The sequence below is a fragment of the Ammospiza caudacuta genome, chromosome 34 (assembly GCF_027887145.1).
Source record: "Ammospiza caudacuta isolate bAmmCau1 chromosome 34, bAmmCau1.pri, whole genome shotgun sequence".
Taxonomy (NCBI): domain Eukaryota; kingdom Metazoa; phylum Chordata; class Aves; order Passeriformes; family Passerellidae; genus Ammospiza; species Ammospiza caudacuta.
This window is the reverse complement of record NC_080626.1, coordinates 1,403,575-1,423,876: the sequence shown is the minus strand read 5'-3', so window position 1 is coordinate 1,423,876 and position 20,302 is coordinate 1,403,575. Positions and strand designations below refer to the sequence as shown.

Sequence of the window (20,302 nt, the reverse complement as noted above, 5' to 3'; positions counted from 1 at the left end):
GGGCTCTCCCTGCACCTTCAGACACCTGCACAAGGCTCTGTCCTCAGCTAAACACAAAGGTAGCATTGCACACAAGGCCTGCCTGCACGGAAGAGGGGGAATTCAGTCTCCCTGCACTGTCTGATACTCAGTTTCTTTCACAGTATTTACTCGGAGAAAGATTAAAGAAATAGATGACATATGAATAATTTAGCAATTAAGGACAATTGATGCTGACCCATCAGAGGGCACCCAGTACACAGAGCTACAGCAGGACTGAGGCTCTTTCCACCCATTTATCCCCAAATCTGCAGACCTTTGGAAAACAACAAATGCAGGGAAAACACGTGGTGGGCTGTGAAGTTGCAGAATATCCAGCAATGCAGCCTGTTTCTTCTGTGGGGCTTGGCAATGGATCCATCTGAATGTTTTACCCTATTCCAATGCTGAGGAAAGGGTGGCAGGCAGTTTAGCCAGGCTGTCCTGCTCTAGAGAGTGTCTCTTGGGAACTATCAGGCCCAGCACCAACATTTAAGGCAGCATTTGCTCCAACTGTCCCATGGCAGTCAGCCTGTGAAGTTCCTGTAAAGTGATTCATCATCTCAAGGCTAACATGGAACATGAGTTTGGATAGAAAGTAGAGCTCTAAGGCCAGAACACTCATACAAGAGTCCTTTGGCAGGAGCTGCACCTGCTGTGCAGGCTGTGCCACACCCAGCAGATTGTCCCCCATGTGCTCCACGCCCCAGCAAGGACCCTCCTCATTTCTCAAGTTAATGGCATCATGAGGAGACATGGTTTTCCCAGGGCCTCTGTGGTTAGCACTGTGAAATACCAAACACTGCTCACAGCTGCAATTGCAATTGTCCCTCTGCCCACAAAAGCACAAGGCTCTATCCTTGGCCTTTGCAGGCACTTTCCCTTCCCCACTGATCACCACATCTAGGAAAATCTGACAGACTGGGAGAACTCCAGGAAGCAGCAGGAAGCTGAGTCAGAGGAGCTTTAGTTTGGATATCAGGAAAAAGGGTTTTTCACCCAGAAGGTGGTTGGGCACTGGAACAGGCTCCCCAGGGCAGTGGTCACAGCACCAAGCCTGACAGGGCTGAAGGAGCATTTGCACAACAATCTCAGGCACTTGGTGTGACCCTTGGGCTGTTCTGGGCAAGGCCAGGAGCTGGACACGATGGTCCTGATGGGCCCATCCAACTCCCCATATTCTACAGTTCTGTGATTCTGAGAACTAATGGGCTGCAGGAGGGCAGAAATAGGTGACAAGAAGTGAGGTTGGTTGGAGAATCAAGTCACTGAGTTCACAGAAGATGCAGGATACAGGACCCTTCCCTCCAACCATTCCCATTCTCTGTCTCATCCCTTCTCCCTCCCACACACACGAAGGTGAAGAATATCACTAAAAGAAGAAGAACCTACTTGAATCCCATGTCCATGAGAGCAGCCATTGCTCGTGCAGGAGTCACATTCTGCACCATGATCCCCAGGCTCTGACTGGTTGCTTTCTGAAAAAATTCTGGGGAGTTGGACACCATCTGGAGAAGGACCCGAGCAACCTCATCCACCGCAGAGTCCCTGTCCTTCTTCAAGGTCACAGAGAGCTCTCCCAGAGTGACAATGGCAGAGCAGGACACCTTGGAACGGAGGTTGGTCACCTGGGGAAGTCAAGAGGGGAAACATAAGAATCACCTTGAAAAGAAAACCAGTTGTCTTCAACAGAAGTCCCAGGAAATGACAACACATCCCACTGTGTCCAGAGAAACATAAAATTACAAGAAGAGCAGGAGAGCACAAGCACAGAAAGGCACTTACTCTGGCACCAATTTCTGGTCTCAGACCTGCTCACTTCTGGCCTAAAATAAAAATTTCATTAAGTGTTCTACTTAACCCTTCTAAAATGTCCACAGCTTTGATTTTAGGCCCTTTAACTAGAAAATTAAAGCAAGGGCTGCTTTCAAATCATAAATGCACAAGTGATAAAGATAAAAGAGTCAGGTTCTCCTGTTCAAAAAACCAACACCAGTAGTTGAAGCACTCAGCCAGGAAACAGAAAACACAGGCTCAGGTCTACAGAATAATTTGCAGTGTTGAATCACAGCTTGGGCAGAGATTGGGACTCTGGCAAATAACGTCATTAGTGTCTCAGTTTTTGCATTTGCACATTGCATTATAAAGGCTCCACACTCAAAGATGAGTGTCAGATACCCGACCTGCCAGTAAATACAGCTGCATGTGCCCACAGATCCTACAGATAGCTGACAGACACTAGAAATCTCAGGCAAAAATGAAGGCAGACCCTGAGCACACATGGAGATGAACAAGCACATACCTACTCTACACACCGTGTATGAAGTATGGGGGACAATTCAGAACAATGTTCTCACCTCGCTGGTAACTGCCAAGCAAACTTCACCAAGTCTACAAAGCAGGACCTCTGAATGGGACCCAGCCAGGTGTCTGATGGTGAAGAGTCCCTTCTCCTTCAGCTCCCTGAAAGGCAGAAGATAGATTTTTCTCTCCACCAAGGCAGCACCCTCTGAAATGACCAGGCTGGCAGCTCAGTGAACAATGGGAGGTGCTTTTCAAGGAGTGCTTAATGAAATCATGGAACGCGTTGCCCCAGGATGCTGTGGCTGTCAAAAGCACACACAAACCCAAGAGGCAAAGAGAGGGCTTTCAGAGTGGCCATTTGAGAAGGCAGCCTTTCTGAAATCTCTGGCACATGAGGCCCCTCTGTCACTGCTTCCTAGGAGCTGTGAGACCGGGCCATGCTGCTGTTTGTTGTCACCTCCCTGTACCTGTCCCTGAGACACAGTGGCACCGGGCTGTTATTGGGGCATTTTCCTTCTTTGTCAGCCCCAGCAAGCATTCAGCAGGGAGAGTCTGCACTGGCTCTCTGGAGCTGAGTTTCCAATCTATGATCTTGGCCTCTCTGTCACCCCCTCCACTGACCCTCACACATTCCCCAAAAAAGCACCAGGATGTCTGCTGGGACCCCCTCGGCCTGCAGGAAGGCCAAGTGGGTCCTGGCCTCTCCTGACCCACAGTACAGCTTTCTTTCATCTCAGCATGGAAATATAAAAACTGTATTATCACATCACACAGAGGGCCAGGAGCTTTTTATTTTGGCAGCAAGTGTCCACAGGGCATTGGGGAAGAGGAGAAGAAGAGTGTTTTGCAGCAAGCAACCCGGCTACTCAGGCAGGGTGGTAGAAAAAGTGTCTGGAAGCTGCTTTTTAGGACTTTGGTTGTTCTGCTGAAGCTTCTGACAGAGCTGATGGGCAGATCCCAGAGCTGTGGAGAGTTCCTGGGAAATTTGTCCTTGGATATGTCTACGAATGCTCTCCCAGCCATGAACTGCCATCTGTGTCCTGTCCATATGTTACTGCCTTGACTGTTGAGTGTCTGAGGTGCCTCTTGAGGCTGCTATGGACCTCCTTCACCAAGGAATGCATTGTGATACAACATCCCTTCCTGCTTATGTTTGGGCACTGACAGAGCCTGGACCACTCTGGCTCGAGCTTGGGCTCTGGCCATGCAAGATTGCCAATGAGAGCAGCTCATGGTCCTCAGCTCTTCTCTGCTGCTGGGACAGACAGACATGGCCATGGGGACAGAATGGAGCTGCCCCATCTGCCAGGTCACTAAGAAGGATGTGAATTTTTCTCTGCCCTGTCACCACCAGTTCTGCCTGGGCTGCATCCTGCAGTGGGCAAAGAGAAATCCAGCGTGCCCACTCTGCAGAAGAATGATAGAAGCTGTCAGGTTTTCTGAGTAGGATGAACAGGACTACATACAATGTGCCATCAGCTCCCCCAAACAATTGCTAGAGTCCAGCAGGGAGAGAGCCTGGCCACCTTGCTGAAAGCAGCCCCCCAGACCCTGTGATGGCTGCTCCATCTTCCCCACAGGGAGCACTGTCCCCAGCTGAGCAGGGGCTGCAGGACCAGAGCCTGTGCATGGCCTCCTGCCCAAGGAGTGGGCCGAATTTTTCAAATAACAATGTCATCTGCTGGACCAAAGGTGGCCCTGGCTGCAGCAGAAGCTGGAGGGAATATGCCAGCACCAGGGATGGCTGGTTAAGGAATCCATAGAGCAGCATCCTGCACGCCCTCTGTGCCTATGGTCAAGTTGCCAAAATCTTGGTGCCAGTACTGCAGCTTCTCCTCTGGAGCAGTCTGAATTGCTGCTAGCATAGTCCAGGGTAAAGAAGCAAAAAGGACCTTTGCATAATCTCCACAGATGTTTTATTCAGCTGTGCAGGGAGATGTTCAGGTCCCAGCACCCACACACAGAGGGTCTCACTCTGTCTCCACGGGGGCCTGGGGGCTGACCCTGATCTCGGGGCAGTACAAAGATAAGGGGGCCCGATCAGGGAATAGGGAAGGTGTGGCTCAGGAACGCAGGAACAGACACAGGAACAGGGGAAGGAGCCAATGGGGTCTAACAGCTTTTTGAGGGGAGCTTCTTGTGTCTCCCTAGACCAGGGAATGCCCCCCCAGTGTCTCCACAATTCCCAGTGTTTTATATTATTAGGAAAGCTTCTCTGAAGGATCAACTGCATCAACACAAAATGACAAAAACAATCAAAAGCACTCATAAGACAATTTTTCAAAATGCAAACAGTTCTTAGTTCCCAATGTGCCAACAGATTTCTTGGAGTGTCTTAGATCTGGCAGGAGGGATGCAGGGTTTTCTTAGCACAGTTTATCAGGAAACTGAGTCACGCATACTGAACCTCTGCTCACTGGCCTCCTCACTGCCATCGTGCAGCAAGGAGGCCCAGAGGCTGCTGTGCTCTGGGCCTGTCAGGGATGAGCACAGCGGCTCTGTGGCCAGTGCCAGCTCCAGCTCCAGCAGCTCACAAGAGGAGACTCCTTCCAGAAGCTCTGCTGGCTCAGTGTGGCAGACCAGCAGAGCCCACTGGAAGCCACCCTCCATTGCAGCCACCCCCAGCTGCGCCCATCATCACTGCAGAGCAGGAGCTGCCCCAGAGGACCCGCGGCAGGAGCTCGTGGCAGTGGCAGGTCCCTGTGCCCAGGGCAGAGCCACAGAACCTCTGCTCCTGTGTGGGACAGGGGCTGCTCACCCTGGTGTCCCACCGAGAGCAGGGATCCTGGGCCCCAAACTCTGCCCAGCCCTGCAAAAGGCCACCCCGCCAGCAGTGCCAGCAAGGTTCCTGCAGCCATTCAGTCAAATCAGAGGAAACAAATGTCTCTTCAGCTGACACAGCCTCTGCACACAGCTTTCTCCCCCTTCTCCTGGTGCCTTTCCCTGACTCCAGCAAGAGCTGCAGGAAATGCTGTGTGAGCCATGATGATGGAAGAGCTACTGATAAAAACACTGGGTGATGCTTTCAGAGGAGTCATGAATGGAAGATTGACCAACCTTCCAGCCAATGGTGTGCCATAAGTTTCCATTCTTTAAATAACTGACTGCAAAAAATTAGTAAAAAGAAAGATACGGAAACAAATTAAATCTCCCACAGCTGCTGGCTTTCCTCAGGCTCCATGGTCTATGTATTGCTAGACTCACTTCATTTAGGCAGAATATTAACTGCCCTGACTTGCTGGTGACTCACCACAAGGTCTCATCTGTGGTGGGGAGTCACTAAAATTAGCTCAGCAGAGGCATCTTCAGCTGTCCAAGTATAGCAGAAATACAGATTCTCTGCTTCATGGCTGTGTGGCAGCAGCTGCTGGCGTGGGTTTGTCAGCGTTGCTTCATGGATTACTCCTGCGAAGGAATTGTGTGCACAGGCACAGTATGATGGTATCGATCTTATTACAGCAACCTGTTGAAGGTCTCCATGGTGAGAGAAGGACGGTGAATCTTGTTTCTTGATCAGAAGGCTGGATTTATTGATATATGATATATAATACATTATGACTATACTAAATAGAATAAAGAGAGAAGTTGCAGAGGCTTCCTAAGCTAAGAATAGAAAGAAAGAATCTATAACAAAGTTGTGTCCAGGGACTCGGTCCCCAGCTTGTTTCTGTGATTGGCCTTTAATCACAAACATGTGCTTGTTTATAACACGAGACCAATCAGGTGCATCCTATTGCATTCCACAGCAGCTGATAACAATTGTTTACATTCTCTTCTGAGGCCTCTGCCTTCCAGAAGACACAGAAGTCTGAAAGAAAGGATTTCTGTGAAAAAATGTCTGCGACAGATCTCCTCTAAATACTCCAATCGGATGATGGCCAGAACTTTTAGGCAAAAAGCATTGTGACAGAATAATTTACAATATTCTCCAAACTACTCCTGTGGTTTTGATTTTCTTACTGATTGGGTTCAGTGTCTGGCCTCAAGAAATCAGTCCAGAAAGAACAGGCAAAGCTCAGCTTGCAAGTTAGAGTGCAAGTCTTTAATCTGCCGTTTTTGCAGCATGTACAAACTGCTTTTCAACATATTTGCAAAAAAAATCTCTTAGTTCTTGCTATACCTATCCAGAACCTGACTCTCTCCTCGTTTTATTTTGATTTGAGATCTCAGCATGATTTTTGTCTGGACAGGGAAGTAAGAACCAGCTGCAAATACAGACTACAAGTGTGAATCTGTACTGCAGGAACTGAGCTGTAGCTTGGAATGAAAGGCAAGAAGGGATGCCACGGTAAATGTGAACGTTTAGTGCTGGCATAGGAGCCTTCTGCAATGCTCCACCAACCCATGGTTCACATTGCTAAAAACTCTCTTTCTGGTGTTACAAAGAGTGTTGAAGAGCTGACTGTAAGTAAACAAAATAGCCAGAATGTTAATTTTCGTTAATATGGCAAACAATGACTATCTAGTAATTCAGAGCTCATAGAAGTGAGTCTTCAGATTTCCACTTAGTATGTGCTGGCAGTTTTAATTTGAAATCAACAGGTTTATCCAAATCAAGTTATCCATAGGAATTAATTTTCTCTATGATCTACCTAAAAATGCCTCATTATCTGATAAGTTTAGTAGAAATTTGCAAAGTCAACAGTCCACAGATTTGAATTTCTTGTTTAGTGGCTATTCTGCAGGAAAGCTTTTACAGACTAATCAGTTTGGATGCAATTAAAATGCCAGTACATTTCATCTAGCCATTTTGGTATTAGAACAAAACCATACGACTGCACAGCCTTTTAAAAAGTATTTTAAAATAAATTTTCAAGTCAACAGTCTGAGTAGGACTCAGAATATAAACTCTACCAAGCTTCAACTCCATTGGAAGATTCCCTTGTCACCCTGTGAATCAACTCTACATTCAGAAGATTAAAAGTCCCCATTATGGTGGTTTTGGTATGGTTAGGAACTGGGGAAGGGTCTTCTTCCTTCTCAGCTCCATGCTGCAGTGCCTTTGGGATGTGGCCTGCTGGCCGTTGTTTGTGCAGCCCTGGTGTTTCTCCATGAGGCAGAAAGTGCAATTGCATTTCCAGCCCAGGGCCCGTGAGGAGTGGGGTGTGCAGAGCTGTGCCAGACACAGGCCAGCAGCTGTGCCCCAGAGGGTTTTGGTTCCTGCCCAGGGCAGCTGGTGCATCTCTGCCGTGAGCGCCTCCCCTTCCAGGTGCCCATGGACAGCAGGTGCAGGGTTCTGCACGGGGCATGGAACAGGGTGGGGATGTCTGCTGGCAACAGAGTGCAGCGGAGAGCAAACAGTCCAGGATGGTCCTGGAGTGTGTGACAGAGAACTCCTGACACAGCTGGTGACTGAGCCAGTGAGGGAAGGCACTGCTGGGCCTGCTGTTTGTGAGGAGAGAAGGGCTGCTGGGTGACAGGAGGGTTGGAGGCGGCCTTGGGCTCAGTGATCACAAAATGCTTGTGTTTGATTCCCAGAGAAGGAACGAGACGTGTTGGGGAAGTGTTGACCTGAAACAAATTGTGAATTTGTTAAGCTTTACCAGGCAGTGCTTAGTTGTACCTTCCCTCACAGCAGTGGTTAACGTGTGCAAGTGGATGTCTTAGCCTTGAGAATAAAGACAGTGGGCCTACTGAGGAGGTAGCTGCAATGCATTCAAGGAGAAGAAGGCTCCTAACCGTGGGAGGAGAATTTGAGGAATGGGATGTTCACCACATGGCCAGCAGAGACCCTCAAGAGACCCCTACTCTAAATGTCAGTAATTTTGGGGAAGTGATTTAAACATGTCAAATACTTTGTGAGAATGTTTAGCCTGTGAGTTTGAGCAAAGTAATGAATAACAGTAATGAAAGTAATGTCTTAGTTCCATGGATACTAACACGTGGGTGTGCATGTTTCAGGGCAGTGATTCCCACGCACCCAGCACTGAAATAAAGTAATGCCTCTTTTCTCACACTGAGCTGGCAGTGTGGATCGGCCCTGCTCGGTAACTTTCATTTTGGTCATTTCTATTGAAGCATAAAGAATGGTTGAAATGAAATCTTTTCACAGAATCACAGAATCACAGAATCACAGAATTTTCAAGACTGGAAGAGACCTATAAGATCATCTAGTCCAGCCGATGTTCTAACTGTTCAGCTAGATCATGGCAGCAAGTGCCACATCCAGTCTTTTTTTAAATTCTTCAAGGGATGATGCCTCTACCACCTCACTGGGTAAATGATTCCAGTTTTTGACCACTCTTTCTGTGAAGTATTTCCTTCTTACTTCTAACTTACATCTAGCTTGACGCAACTTGAGACTGTGTCCTCTTGTTCTATCCGTTGTCGCCCGGAGAAAGAGGCCGACCCCCAGCTCACTACAGCCTTTCCAGCTGTTTCCCTTTGGTTTACCTGTTTGAGGTTAAAATTGTGTGCTGCAGGTGTGCTGGGTGTGTGCGGAGCAGTGCAGCCCCAGAAACCCCTTGGCTTGCCCACAGGTTGTCATGCCTTGTTGCCAGGTGTGCCCAGCTGTGGCAGGAGAAGGAGCCCGCAGCGCAGTGGGCACCGTGCCCTGCCCAGCCGGGGCTCTCTGGCACAGAGCAGCAGCAGCGCCAGCACCGTTCAACCCGCTCCTGCCTTGGCTTCCCCTGGCACACAGAAGCCTCTGGAAATCAGCAGCGCCAGTGGCGTTCCCAGCTTGGAGCAGCTGCTGCTGGCGGGCAGATGCTGCCAGTTCGACTGCTGCCAAAGGGGAAGAAAGAGCAGAGGAAGAGATGTACATACACAGCAGCCATGGAAACATCCTGTAAACATGCAGATATATGGGGTGATTTGTTAGGAATTACTTCAGCTGCTATGCCAATAGTGCTTTCTCTCCTGGTTCTGTACAATGCTTTGGGCCATTTTCTTGGTCTGGTTTCCTTTTCTTGTGTCCCATCTGAGTGCTCAGCTGGGGTACAGGCTGTAGGTGCTTGGGGCACTCTTGGAGTTCCTCTTGGATCCCTGAACAACAGGGTTTGGCCCATGGGGGGAGTTTGTGCTGCTTTGTGTCAGAGGAGAACTTCCGAGGCCATTTTGTGTTTGCTGTAGGAAAGGCCGGTTATTGCTTTGCATAAATTCACAGACTAATATGCTTTGTGATGCTTTGCTTTGTCATACTTTGCTTTGTGATATCAGGGCATGGTTGCCACATAGTCGTGGTGACATCAGAAGGTTGCCTTGGTGCACGGAAGGCCTCAGTGCCAGAGCAGTCCTTGAGGTTGCTCAGATCAGGAGCATCCTCCTGATTGTGGCATTTGTCAGCGTGTAGCTGCACACTGACAGGAGTCTTGATTGGAGTAAACTTGAAGCACAGTGCTACAATGATTGAGCAACTCGCTGCTGCAGTTTGCACCATGTATGGCACTGTTTATTCCGCCTATTTCATTACCAGCCTGGCAAGTACGTAGAGGTTTCAACTCTATTTAGGCTAGGGTGTAACCTAACCTGGCTTTTGCATGTCTTCTTGGTCTTTCTTAGTGACTGAGTTGATTTTGAAAGAGAAAGAGCATTAGGATGCCAGTGGTTTAGAAAAGCTCCTGTCAAGAGGTTCAGCTAAAAGGGGGTGTCTGTAGCCACAGGGGCAGCATTTGCAGGGGAACCTGCAGGGCTCCGTTCCCTCCACGGGAAAGTCTGTGGCAGCAGAGTCTGTCATTTCCTCAGGTTGCTGGGACAAGCAGGACAACTTCCAAAATGCAGACTGGGAGGCCTTCTCAGAAGGCCTTCTAAAGACTTTGTAGTTCTCCCCAGAACTCAGGGAAAGCTTCTTTTATTCTAAATTTTGTAATGAAAGGATTTGACTGTCCGTTTTGACCCTTGACTGAGTGCTCAAAGAGTGATTCCCTTTGCAGTGAAGTGCAACCGCCAAAGCAGTGAGTGTCTGCTCCTGAGCCTGGAGCTGCTGCTGTGCTGTTTCACAATAGAACTGCCACAGCTCAGGGGCATTTGGGGCAAGCTTCTCTGGGTGACTGTTGTCAGCAACTTAATGGGAATTAGTGCATGCAACTTCTTTTTTGAAAAAAGTACCTGAAAGACAAAAGAACAAAAGCTGCTTTATCTGTTAGACAGAACAGAAGCATTGAGTGTTGAAGAACAATTTGCATTTTCTTGATCATGTTTGTATTCATTTACTGACTAGACAGGCCAAAGTGTAGGCACAACCAAGATTATTGTCCTGATTTCTTGCTGGCTGTGTGAAAGAACTATGTCATGTGGAGGGATGTTGATAAAGAAAAATACTCTCTGTTTGGGTTGACCTCTTCTGTGGGATTCAGCAGCCCAGGCAGTTTTCTCACAGCACTTGTTCATTTTCCCTTGCCCACTCCAGGTCACCTGAAGCGTGTATTCAGAGGTGCTGATCCTGAGGTGAGTGAGAAAGGAACATTTCATGTTCCTGGTGCTTAGGAATTGTAGAGCAAGCTGTGAGCTTGGTCTGCAGCAGTAGAGTGTGGAGGGCCAGCTGGGTAGGCTGAAAGAAAATCCATTTCCATGTCTGCAGCAGCAATAACAAAGGCATCGCTGGCTATTTCCTAATTTTCCATTTCAGAACTTTCAAGGAATGAAAAGCTCATGTTGCAGAGAGAATGTTGCTTCTTGATAGCAGCCAGGGCGGAATGTCTAATTCAGAACTATTAGCAATTCTGTTGAATTAGCCCATTTAAATTTAGTTGCAGTGACTCAGAATCCCATTGTTATCAAAGTTTCTGATTTGTCCTTAGCAGAGCTGGTTGTAGAAATAGAGCTGAATAGATTAAAGTGCTGAATAGAAATAAGGTTATCAATTATAGGTAACTTTGTGTCCCTCACACTGCTGTCTGTCCACAGATCACAGAACCAACAGCAGTCTCTCCCCTGGCTCCCTCTGCTCACGGAGAGGAGGCCGAAGAGGAGGCAAATGAGGTGGATGAGCGCCAGCCTCCAGCTGTGCTCACACCACAGCCTGAACATTCTGAGCCAGTAAGTGCCAGCTGTGTGTGCTGCTGTCTTTAGTGCAGGCCAGAGCTGCAAGTTTCTGACCAGCCAGCACTTGTTGTTGCTGGCTGAGGATGCTGAGTGCTGGAGTCCTGCCAGGGCTTGGTGATTGTCCCCAGCCTGTGAGAGGTGGACAATGGGCTTTGGTCTGTCACGTTTAGGCACCAGCTTCCTGGCATTTTGATAGGGGCCAGCCTGAAGCACGAAGGCTCCCTGTTCCCAGAGCAGGGAGTGTGTCAAAGACACAGTGCTCAGCCTTGTTGGATACACAGGGGACACTGTGGCGTGGAGAGACCTGTCCCCCTGCACAGACTGGCCAAGTTGCTGCAGTCACAAAAAAATGTCGATCTGACCACAAAAGCTCTTGGTGGTGCTTTGTCCCCACAAACTTCTTGGGTGTCCCCACAAACTTCTTGGGTGTGCTTACTTGGGAGTATTTCAGAGACACACTGGGGATGTAGAGTTGCTGCTTGAAGTCGGGGATTTTGGTGCCTTTGTTGCCAGGTTGCTCTTTTGCCCCTTCAGGCAGAGCAGCCGGTAGCAGAGCAGATAGGTGCTCTGAGTCTGCCTGTTTCTTGGTCTTTTATAAGCTGCAAGGAGATGACTGTGTTGTGCATGAAGCTGTGGGGGACCATTCTTGTCTAGTGTGGCAAAAGAAACAAAGTGAGTAGTTCTGAGCCCTTCTTCTGAGGCAAAAACCAGACACTCCATGTGTCTGTTGATACCTTCTATTGTGTAGTTTGCTTTGAAAACTGCATTGGAGCCTAGAGTGGGAGCAAAGCTGCAAGTCCTTGACTGCTGTCTTGTAATGCTAAAACCAGGGTGTACACCTTGCAATGGTGCCTGCAGTATCTGAAGTGCAATGGGCACCTTTGTGGCTGGGGAGCTGCGTGGGCCCAAAGGACGCAGGGCTGGCGGCCGTGAGCAGCTGGAGATGAGGCAGCGTGGGGCCAGGGGGCCAAGAAGGCCAAGGGCACGGTGGCTGTGCCAGCAGCAGTGGGGCAGCAGGAGCAGGGCAGGGAGCGTGGCCCTGTGCTGGGCAGCGCTGCGGCCACAGCTGGAGTGCTGTGTGCAGCTGTGGGCCCTGGGAAGCAGAAAGTCATGGAGGGGCTGCAGCGTGGGCACAGAGGGACAGGGGAGCTGGGCAAGGGGTGCAGCACAAGGCCAGGGAGGAGGGGCTGAGGGAGCTTTAGCCTGGACAATGGGGGCTCATGAGGGACCTTCAGGCAGACTTCCATAGATCCCTGCCTTAGATCCATAGAGCCAATGCTCAGCACAAGGGCTGTTTTCCTGCCAAACATCCCTTCACTGCATCCAAGTGCTTTAGACACTGGAGTGGGTAACACTTTCATATTTTGTTGGTTAATTGTTTGTTTGTTTGCTAGAAGGAGAAGCCTTGTGTAATTTCTCCTTCTCCAGTGAGCAAGGGAGCTTTTTCTCAATCTTTCCTGCCCTTTTCCAGCACTGGCAGAAACACATCACTTTCAGGTGAACGGCTCCCATGTCTTTTGGCAGCCCAGGTAATCAGTGTGGGTTGTGTTTGGGAATTGAGCAGGAAATCAATGCCCTTGCATTCCAGCTGGTGCTCAGAATTAGAGGAGCTGGAGGGGCTGAGCTGCATTTCTGACTCCAGCCACTTTAGCCCCATCAGTGTGGTCAAGTCCAAGAGAAGAACTTGCCCGAGCACAGATGCACAAAGAGTGCTGTTCCCAGTGCAATGCTCTGGGTCTGGTTGCATTCCATAGGGACCCACACGCTCCAGATTGCCCAAGAGTGTGGCTTACTGAAGCAACAGGAGAGCAAGTTCAGGATGGCTGCTGATCAGGGCACTGCTACCGAGTGCTGATGTGTGTAGCAACAGAAAGGACAGTATTGATTCATGGTGACCCCCCCGTGGGGAATAATGTGCTTTGATTCTATGATTTAGAAGGCTAAAGAAATGCTTTCTTAAGCTATGCTATATTACACTAGTACTATATTAAAACTATACTATAGAGATACTATACTAAAAAGCTACTAAAGAAAAACTCATGACTGTCTCCAGACAGTCACAACACAGCTTTTATCTAATTAGCTCATCAAGCTAAACAACTATCACTAAAATCCAATTAACAAATCACTTTCAGTAAACAATCACTATAACACATTCTACATGTACTAAACAACAAGACCAGCAAGTAGAGATAACAATTGTTTTCTCTTCTTCTCTAAGTTTCTCATTACCTTCCCTTAAAAAACACCTAGGAGAGAGAATTATATCTCTCTCTGTTCAAAGAATGTAAATACCACAGCACAGTAAAGAGAGATTATAAAAGTGAGATCTGTCTATCTGTCTATTTGAATCTTCCTGGCTCTGCTCCAAAGCAGTGGGAGATGCAAAGCTCACCTAAAGGCGTCCCTTCAGGAGAGGAGTAGAGACAAGTTCCATTGACTGATCCTGAGCAGGCAGAGATGTTTCCCCCTCCAGAGATGGTTGTTTTTCCCCTAATGTTTTCCTGCTCCAGCCTTTTCTGACCTGAAGCCTTCATTTGTCCTTTAAATTTTTGCATGTCCTAAGGGAGTGGAACTATCCCATGCTGTAGCTGGGATCTGGTGACTTTGCTCATACATGCATTACATGACACATGGTTTCCTTCACTGGCATCCCCAGGGCTGTGTGAGTGCATTCATTAATGGGGCCCTATGAGAAACTCTGTTACTGCTGGTCAGAATTCTCAGTTGACAAAAGAGGGAGAAGAAACACCTTGGTCCTCCTCCATATACTGAGATGGCCATAGAGGTTCTCTGACTTCCATCAGAGATCTTTGCATGCATCCTCATCTCCTGAATGACCCGGTTTTCTAACAAGAGTGTGGATGTCAGGAAGGAGGAATGCTGGTGCAGGCCTGAAGAGAATGTGAACTCCAGAAGTGTCTCTCACAAGGAGTGAGCTCACCCAGGAAGCCCCTGCAGAGCCAGGATGGAGCTGTGGGACAGGGCGGGGAGTCAGTCACTACTGAAAGACAAACAGGACATGGCAGAAGCAGAGGGAGGCCCTCACCAGACCCTTGAGAAATGCCACCCCTTCCCTGTCAGCTGCCTGAGAGGCTGCTGGAGCTTCAGTCCCAGATGGCCCCTGATTGTAGGGCCAGGGTCACTTTGGAATCTGTGCCTCCCCTCAGGCAGAGAACGACCCAGGAGAGCAGCAGCACAGTGCTTTGGGAATGTGTGAGCCCAGCAGTCTGTGAGTCTTGGCCCACAAAGGGCGTATGGGAAGTTGAAACCCATCTTCTCTTGCTTTCTGTGCAGGTGCTTCTAGAGAAAGAGCAGGAGCACACTGCCTCATCTGAGCTGCCATGCCAGACTCAGGGAGAGCTGTTCCCTGCCCGAGGGCAGGAAGAGCAGCTCAGGCAGCAGGTGGAAGAGGCACAGGAGAATGGCCAGGTGAGCCTGACTGGCCAGGGGACAGAGGGAAGGGCAGGAAGAGGGGCATAAACCAGAGCTCCTGGGACTGAGGAGGCCAGGAGTGCCACAGGCAATGGAGGCACAGAGCCTTGCAATCTGCAGAGATCAGCCCTGGGACAGGATGGTTACAGTGGAAACAGAGCTGGGTAGGGAAGCAGAAAGAAGGGGCTGAATAAATGTGATTTTGAGGCTAAAAGAGGGAAAAGCTGAGCCTGATGGCAGCTCTCAGTCACTTGCTCTGCTTTTGTGTGTACAGAACACCAAGGCAGAGCCACAAGCAGAGCTGCCTGAAGCTCAGAGTGCCATCATGGCAGCGAAGAGGAGGAATGAAGAACTCCAAGAGGAGAAGAATCTCCCTATGCAGAGGGGCAATCCACAAAAAGAGCTGAATGAAGGAATGGCAGCCACTCCACTCATGAAAGAGAGTCCTTTCCGTTGTTGTTTACAGAAAACTGACGAACAGCTGGAGGCACAGCTGCAGGAAACTGAGGCTAGGATCAAGGTAAGGAAGAAGAGGCTAGACGAAAAAATTAAAATTATCAAAGAGAGAATGAATTGCCTCCTTCAGGAGCAAAAGGCTCTAGAAAAGCAAGCGAGTGAAATAGCAATAGGCACTGCAGTCACCCAAGGGGTGGTTTCTGCCCTCCTTGCCTTTCCAGTGCAGAGCAGCAGGGCTGGGTGATGCCTCTGAGTGCCATCCTGATGAGGCCTCTGTCAGAGCTGCTCTCAAGGACACTGCCTGCTCTGCTGGATGTCAGCTGATGCTCTAGACAGTGGCATTACTCCTCTGGCCATTTAGCCAGCAGTCATCTGAATGAACTCCTGCTGGTTTCTTCCAGGTGGCCTTGTTTCTTGAGGTGTTTTTGCAGGTGAACATGGTCACTCACATAGATTTGGAATACGAGCTACAAGCTGTCTGTATCCCTTGTGAATGCTCCTGTCCTTTTCTTTACTTTCTTCCCAGTCAATGACTCCTGGCTGACAGGGACAAGCTGTAGTCTCTGACTGCTTTGTTCTGTTTGACTTGAGGTGGAAGTGTCGCCATCCTACCTGGCAGCCTGCAGAGAGTTCCAGCAAATGACGGGCAACCAAGAGCCCCGAGGCTGGCATGAGGCCCAGGCACTGAACCATCCAGAGATGCTGCAGGATAAGCTCGTCCCGAGGAAGGTGCAGAAAAAGAGAATTTCATGGCAGGAGGTAGAACATTAGAATGAGGAGCTGCAAATGTATCTGCAGACCTAGGAGGGGGAAAGGAGTCTTTGGGAGGAAGTGGAGCGGTCGTTGCTGCAGTCATCCTTTAGAACAAGAAACTGGCTATGAACTCGAGTCAAACCAGCCTTTGGTTTTGACCATTTGGTTTCACAAGTGGACATCCAAAGCAATCCAGTGGAAGAGCTCTGCATGTGGCTGACAGCAGCTTCCTAAGGGCTTGCATTTCAAATGGCAATCTCTCTTGCATTTCAGGGCAATCTCTGCCACACCTTCCTGACATCAACTCATTTCTTGTCTCAGATCTACACCGACTCTGACACTGAAGCTGCTGCAGAAGCAGCAGTGCTGTCCCAAGGAGCCTTTGCTCCCCAGCTAAAGAAGTGGAGCCTGAGCCCTTGGTACACCTGCCGTGCTGACCCAGCTGCTGCTCAGCAACAGGAGATGGCGGGTGACTCCCTGGAGCAGCAGAGTACGTCTGGTATCTTTCTTATCTGAGGGACAGTGTGTTGTGTGCACGTGTCAGCATAGCTGTACCAAAGGGTTCTGCTCAGTTTAGTGTCACAGAAGTGCTGGCAGCGCTCCGAGGCAGCAAGAGAGAGCTCTGGGTGTTCCTGCTGCCTCTGAGGGCAGCTTAGACTGGCTGGAGTTTGCCTGGGCTTCCCTCTCTGCCGAAGGCAGAAGCAGGGATTGTTCCTAGATTAGCAGAAGACTGTGACTGCTTGAGTCCTAGCCACTGGCAGAAGCCCTGCTGAGATCAGTCTCTAGGAAAACACATCAAGCCCTTTGTGATTCTGCAGCACAACTCAATGAATCTGCTTCTTGCCCTGAACAGCTGCCAGTGCTGTGCTCTCAGATAAGATCTGGTAGGGTTGAGAAGAGAGCCCAGTGGATTCTGTGTCTACCATCACCTGTTGGGACAAAAAGGGCACTGATCTGTGCCTGGGTGTGGCTGATCTCAAAGCCCATCCTGTTGTGTACTGAATGGGGGCAGCAGCTTGTCTGGGGCTCAGGCTGACTCTGGCTTCTTCCCATCAGTGCCTGTCAGTGCTCATGCTTGGGCTTTGCCAGCCTTGTTGTGGTCGCTGCCCTGTCCCTGAGGGCTGTGGGAATGCAGAGGCTGGAGCCTTCCTTAGCTGGGAGGGTCCCGCTGCTGCCCGGCTGCTGCAGCACGGAGCTCCCTGAGGCCGCAGCCCCTTCTCTGGGCCGGCTTCTGCCTCGCACGGCCTGGGCTCACAGGAGGGTCAGCATCTCCTCTGGGCAGCTCTCTGTGTCACAGGGACACCTGAGGAGCACTGCTGTCCTCTGTGCCCGTGCCTGCCGTGCCGAGTTGGGAAGATGGGGATGTGTGCAGTGCCGAGAGGGCGAGTGCAATGGGAGCGACTGAGCCGCGCTGTCAGGGTGAAGAGAAGCGGCGCGGTTCTTCACACGGGGCACGGGCAAGGGCGTCTTTGGGCTCAGCCTGCTCATAAAGGGTGCGGGTCCTGATGCTGAAAGCCCCGTGGGGATTGGTTCTAGCATGAGCTGCTCTGGTTTGCAAACGCAGAGGCATTCTTCTGGCAAACTGCTGCAAGGTGGAAAAGATGGGAACACTTGGCAATATTCTGAACTTGGCATCTGTTCAGAGGAATTGATTCTAGATGTCCAGGTGCATTTAATCTTAGCAAATAGAAAACCTTTTCTAAATCTCACAGTGTTTATTCCCAAGAAAACCAAGGCATTGTTAGTTCCAGCTCTCCTTAATGTTTCTAGATGACAAACTTACTTGCCTTGGTAGGTATTCTCTTCTGGTCCCAGTCTCCTCTGAATGTATCTCCCTGTGCTTCCCTGCATGCCTGCTGTCAAGAGGTCTCTCAATTCAAAGGATGCTGGAAATCAGTCTCTGTGCCAGCCACTTGTGCTGGGGGCCTGCTGTTCTTTTCTTGTTGTTCCAGTTGCTGTTCCTGTTGTTGTTAGCCAGCTGTCCACCAAGGGAGGGCTCAGAGCCCCAGACAGTGGGGCTGCCTTTTGTATCTCCTAGGAAGTGGGATCTCTGCTTTAAAGTGAACATCTTGCATTTTGTTTCTCTCAGGGAGAATGGTGATGGAAAATCCTATTCTAAAATACATTGAACTGGAAAATATTGGCAGTGGGTGAGTCCAAGCAATGTTAATTGTACAAAACTATGCATCAGGTGTTTTGCTGGTGGAATATTACCACACCTGAGTGGGTGCAGCTGGTGAGAGAGAGACGGTGAATCTTGTTTCTTGAATCAGAAGGCTTGATTTATTAATATATGATATAATACATTATTACTATACTAATAGAATATAGAGAGAAGTTTTGCAGAGCTGCTAGCTAAGCTAAGAATAGATAGAAAAGAATCCACAACAAAGCTGTGGCCAAGGACTCAGTCCCCTGGCTTGCACTGGTGATTGGCCCTTAATTATAAACATAGAAAATGAGCCAATCAAGGTGTTCCTGTTGCATTCCCCAGCAGCTGATAATAATTGTTTACCTTCTCTTCAGGGGCCTCTGGCCTCCCGAAGACGCAGAAATCTGAAAGAAAGGATTTCTGTGGAGAAATGTCTGCGACAGTGGAATAGGTATCAAGTGTAAAGTCAGACAAGCTGCAAGTGTGTTCAGGCACTGGGCTCAGATTGTCAATTCTGATCAGAATTTCTAAGTGTGCTCAGAAGACATTGTCAAAGACATCTCCATGCTTCCAGTATCCTGCAGGTCTTAGGCAAGTCCAGCACAGATCTCCTGTGTGGGCTGGCTTTCACTGCAAGATCTAAATGGCTTCTCCTTTCTCTGCTTCTGTTTTGGTTCTAGGACTTTTGGAGATGTTTGTAAAGCACTCGACACTGCCACAGGAGGAGAGGTAAATGTCAACAGCCCCTGCAGACTCTGCTGCACTCGAGGGCTTTCCCCTCTGGTGTGAGCTGTGGCTGGAGCTTTGGGCAGAGCTGTGCTGAAAAGGCACAAGAAGCACAGACTGGTGCCAGCCCACAAAACACATTTGGGACTTTGTCCTCCTCAGCTGCCGGAAGGAAGGCACGGAGGGCAGCGGTTCCTTTCAGAGAAGGACGCGCTCACTCGCTCTCCATTGCTAAAACAAAGGTGGTGCCTGCGAGCACCTCACTGCTCTTTGGGGCTACAGCTTCAGAGTCCTGAGTTCTCATTTCTGCCTGCCAGCAAATCCATCTCAAAGTTAATGGAAGTTCCTTAGCCACCTGCAGTTCTGCACTTGGGAACTGCACATAGGGAGAGATCTGCAAGGCATCCCTGAAAGCCCTAAGCCCTGCCCATAGCCCAGGATGTACCCACAGAGTATTAAGGCAAGGATTACTTCTTCTGAATCCCAAACAAAGCAGCAGAGAGTGTGGTCAGAGGTTTGTGGGTGATAACTGAGACAGTGCTGTTACCAAGTGGTCAAGGCAAAATGTCAGTGGTCCCAAGTGTCCTGTAACTGGCTCCCAAGGGAGAAGAGAAATGGGCTGTTGGAATGTCAGTTCCTAATGACTGCAGTGCCTAATCACAAGGCAGTTTGGCACAGCTCAGCTGTGTCATTGCAAAATCACTCGCTCCACGTGCCTTGTGGTTTCGTGCTGCCAACCTCTCAAGTTACTGATTTTCAATCTCATTTTAGGTGGCCATCAAGAAAATACATGTTCAAGGACTGAAGATGAAGGAACTTAAAGTCAATGAACTCATGGTCATGAAGGTGAACAGGAATCCCAACCTGGTCAGCTGTTTATACAGGTGAGTTGTGCTTTTGTCCTATGAATGTTTGTTCACATATTGCAAACATGCAAGGTAAAATCCCACTTTGGTCACTGGCAGAAAACAGAGCTGTAATTATTGGCTAATTATTATTGCTCTTTTCATCTCCAGTGGATGGGAAGAGATTGCATTTTGTTTGCATGAGTCTTTGCTGGCACATGGCATTTGAAAATTGTTCAAAAACCCGGATGAGTCGTGTCTTACTAAATCAATGATCTCTATATTCACAGCCACCACTTTGGTTTGGAGCTTGATTTTTTTCAAGTGTCTTCTTACATCCAGGTAAACTAACAAGGATTTCCCTCGGATTGTTGCCACTGTTTTCCATTGCTATGCATGCCAGGAAGACTAGGTGCTTTTTTCCAGAAACACCATGCATGACAGGCTTTTTATCTGGGCTGTTACTAAACGGCACATTTTGCTTGCTGCCCATCTAAGACATCTCCTTTTTCGCAGCTGCACCTTTCTCTTTGAGACTGCACAGATGGCAAACAATGCACAGCCAAGAGGGGATGTCTATTCCTTTATTTTGTCTTTGTCTCAAAGGGATCTGAAAAGAAGAGTCAACCCG

At 49.1% G+C, this 20,302-nt stretch overlaps 2 protein-coding genes across 2 annotated transcripts in view; both read left to right on the top strand.

The window, feature by feature from the left end:
- Nucleotides 1–20,302, top strand: part of LOC131570330 (zinc finger protein 271-like) — a 294,337-nt gene that overhangs the window by 131,414 nt on the left and 142,621 nt on the right. The gene's annotated exons all lie outside the window — the stretch shown is intronic.
- LOC131570425 (serine/threonine-protein kinase PAK 3-like) overlaps nucleotides 1–20,302 on the top strand; it is a 38,479-nt gene that overhangs the window by 12,021 nt on the left and 6,156 nt on the right. The window contains 8 exon segments of the mRNA XM_058822786.1: nucleotides 3,903–4,014; nucleotides 9,537–9,598; nucleotides 9,600–9,744; nucleotides 10,670–10,707; nucleotides 11,167–11,298; nucleotides 14,602–14,736; nucleotides 15,014–15,349; nucleotides 19,598–19,710. Of these exon segments, the coding sequence (XP_058678769.1) occupies nucleotides 3,903–4,014; nucleotides 9,537–9,598; nucleotides 9,600–9,744; nucleotides 10,670–10,707; nucleotides 11,167–11,298; nucleotides 14,602–14,736; nucleotides 15,014–15,349; nucleotides 19,598–19,710 (1,073 nt within the window).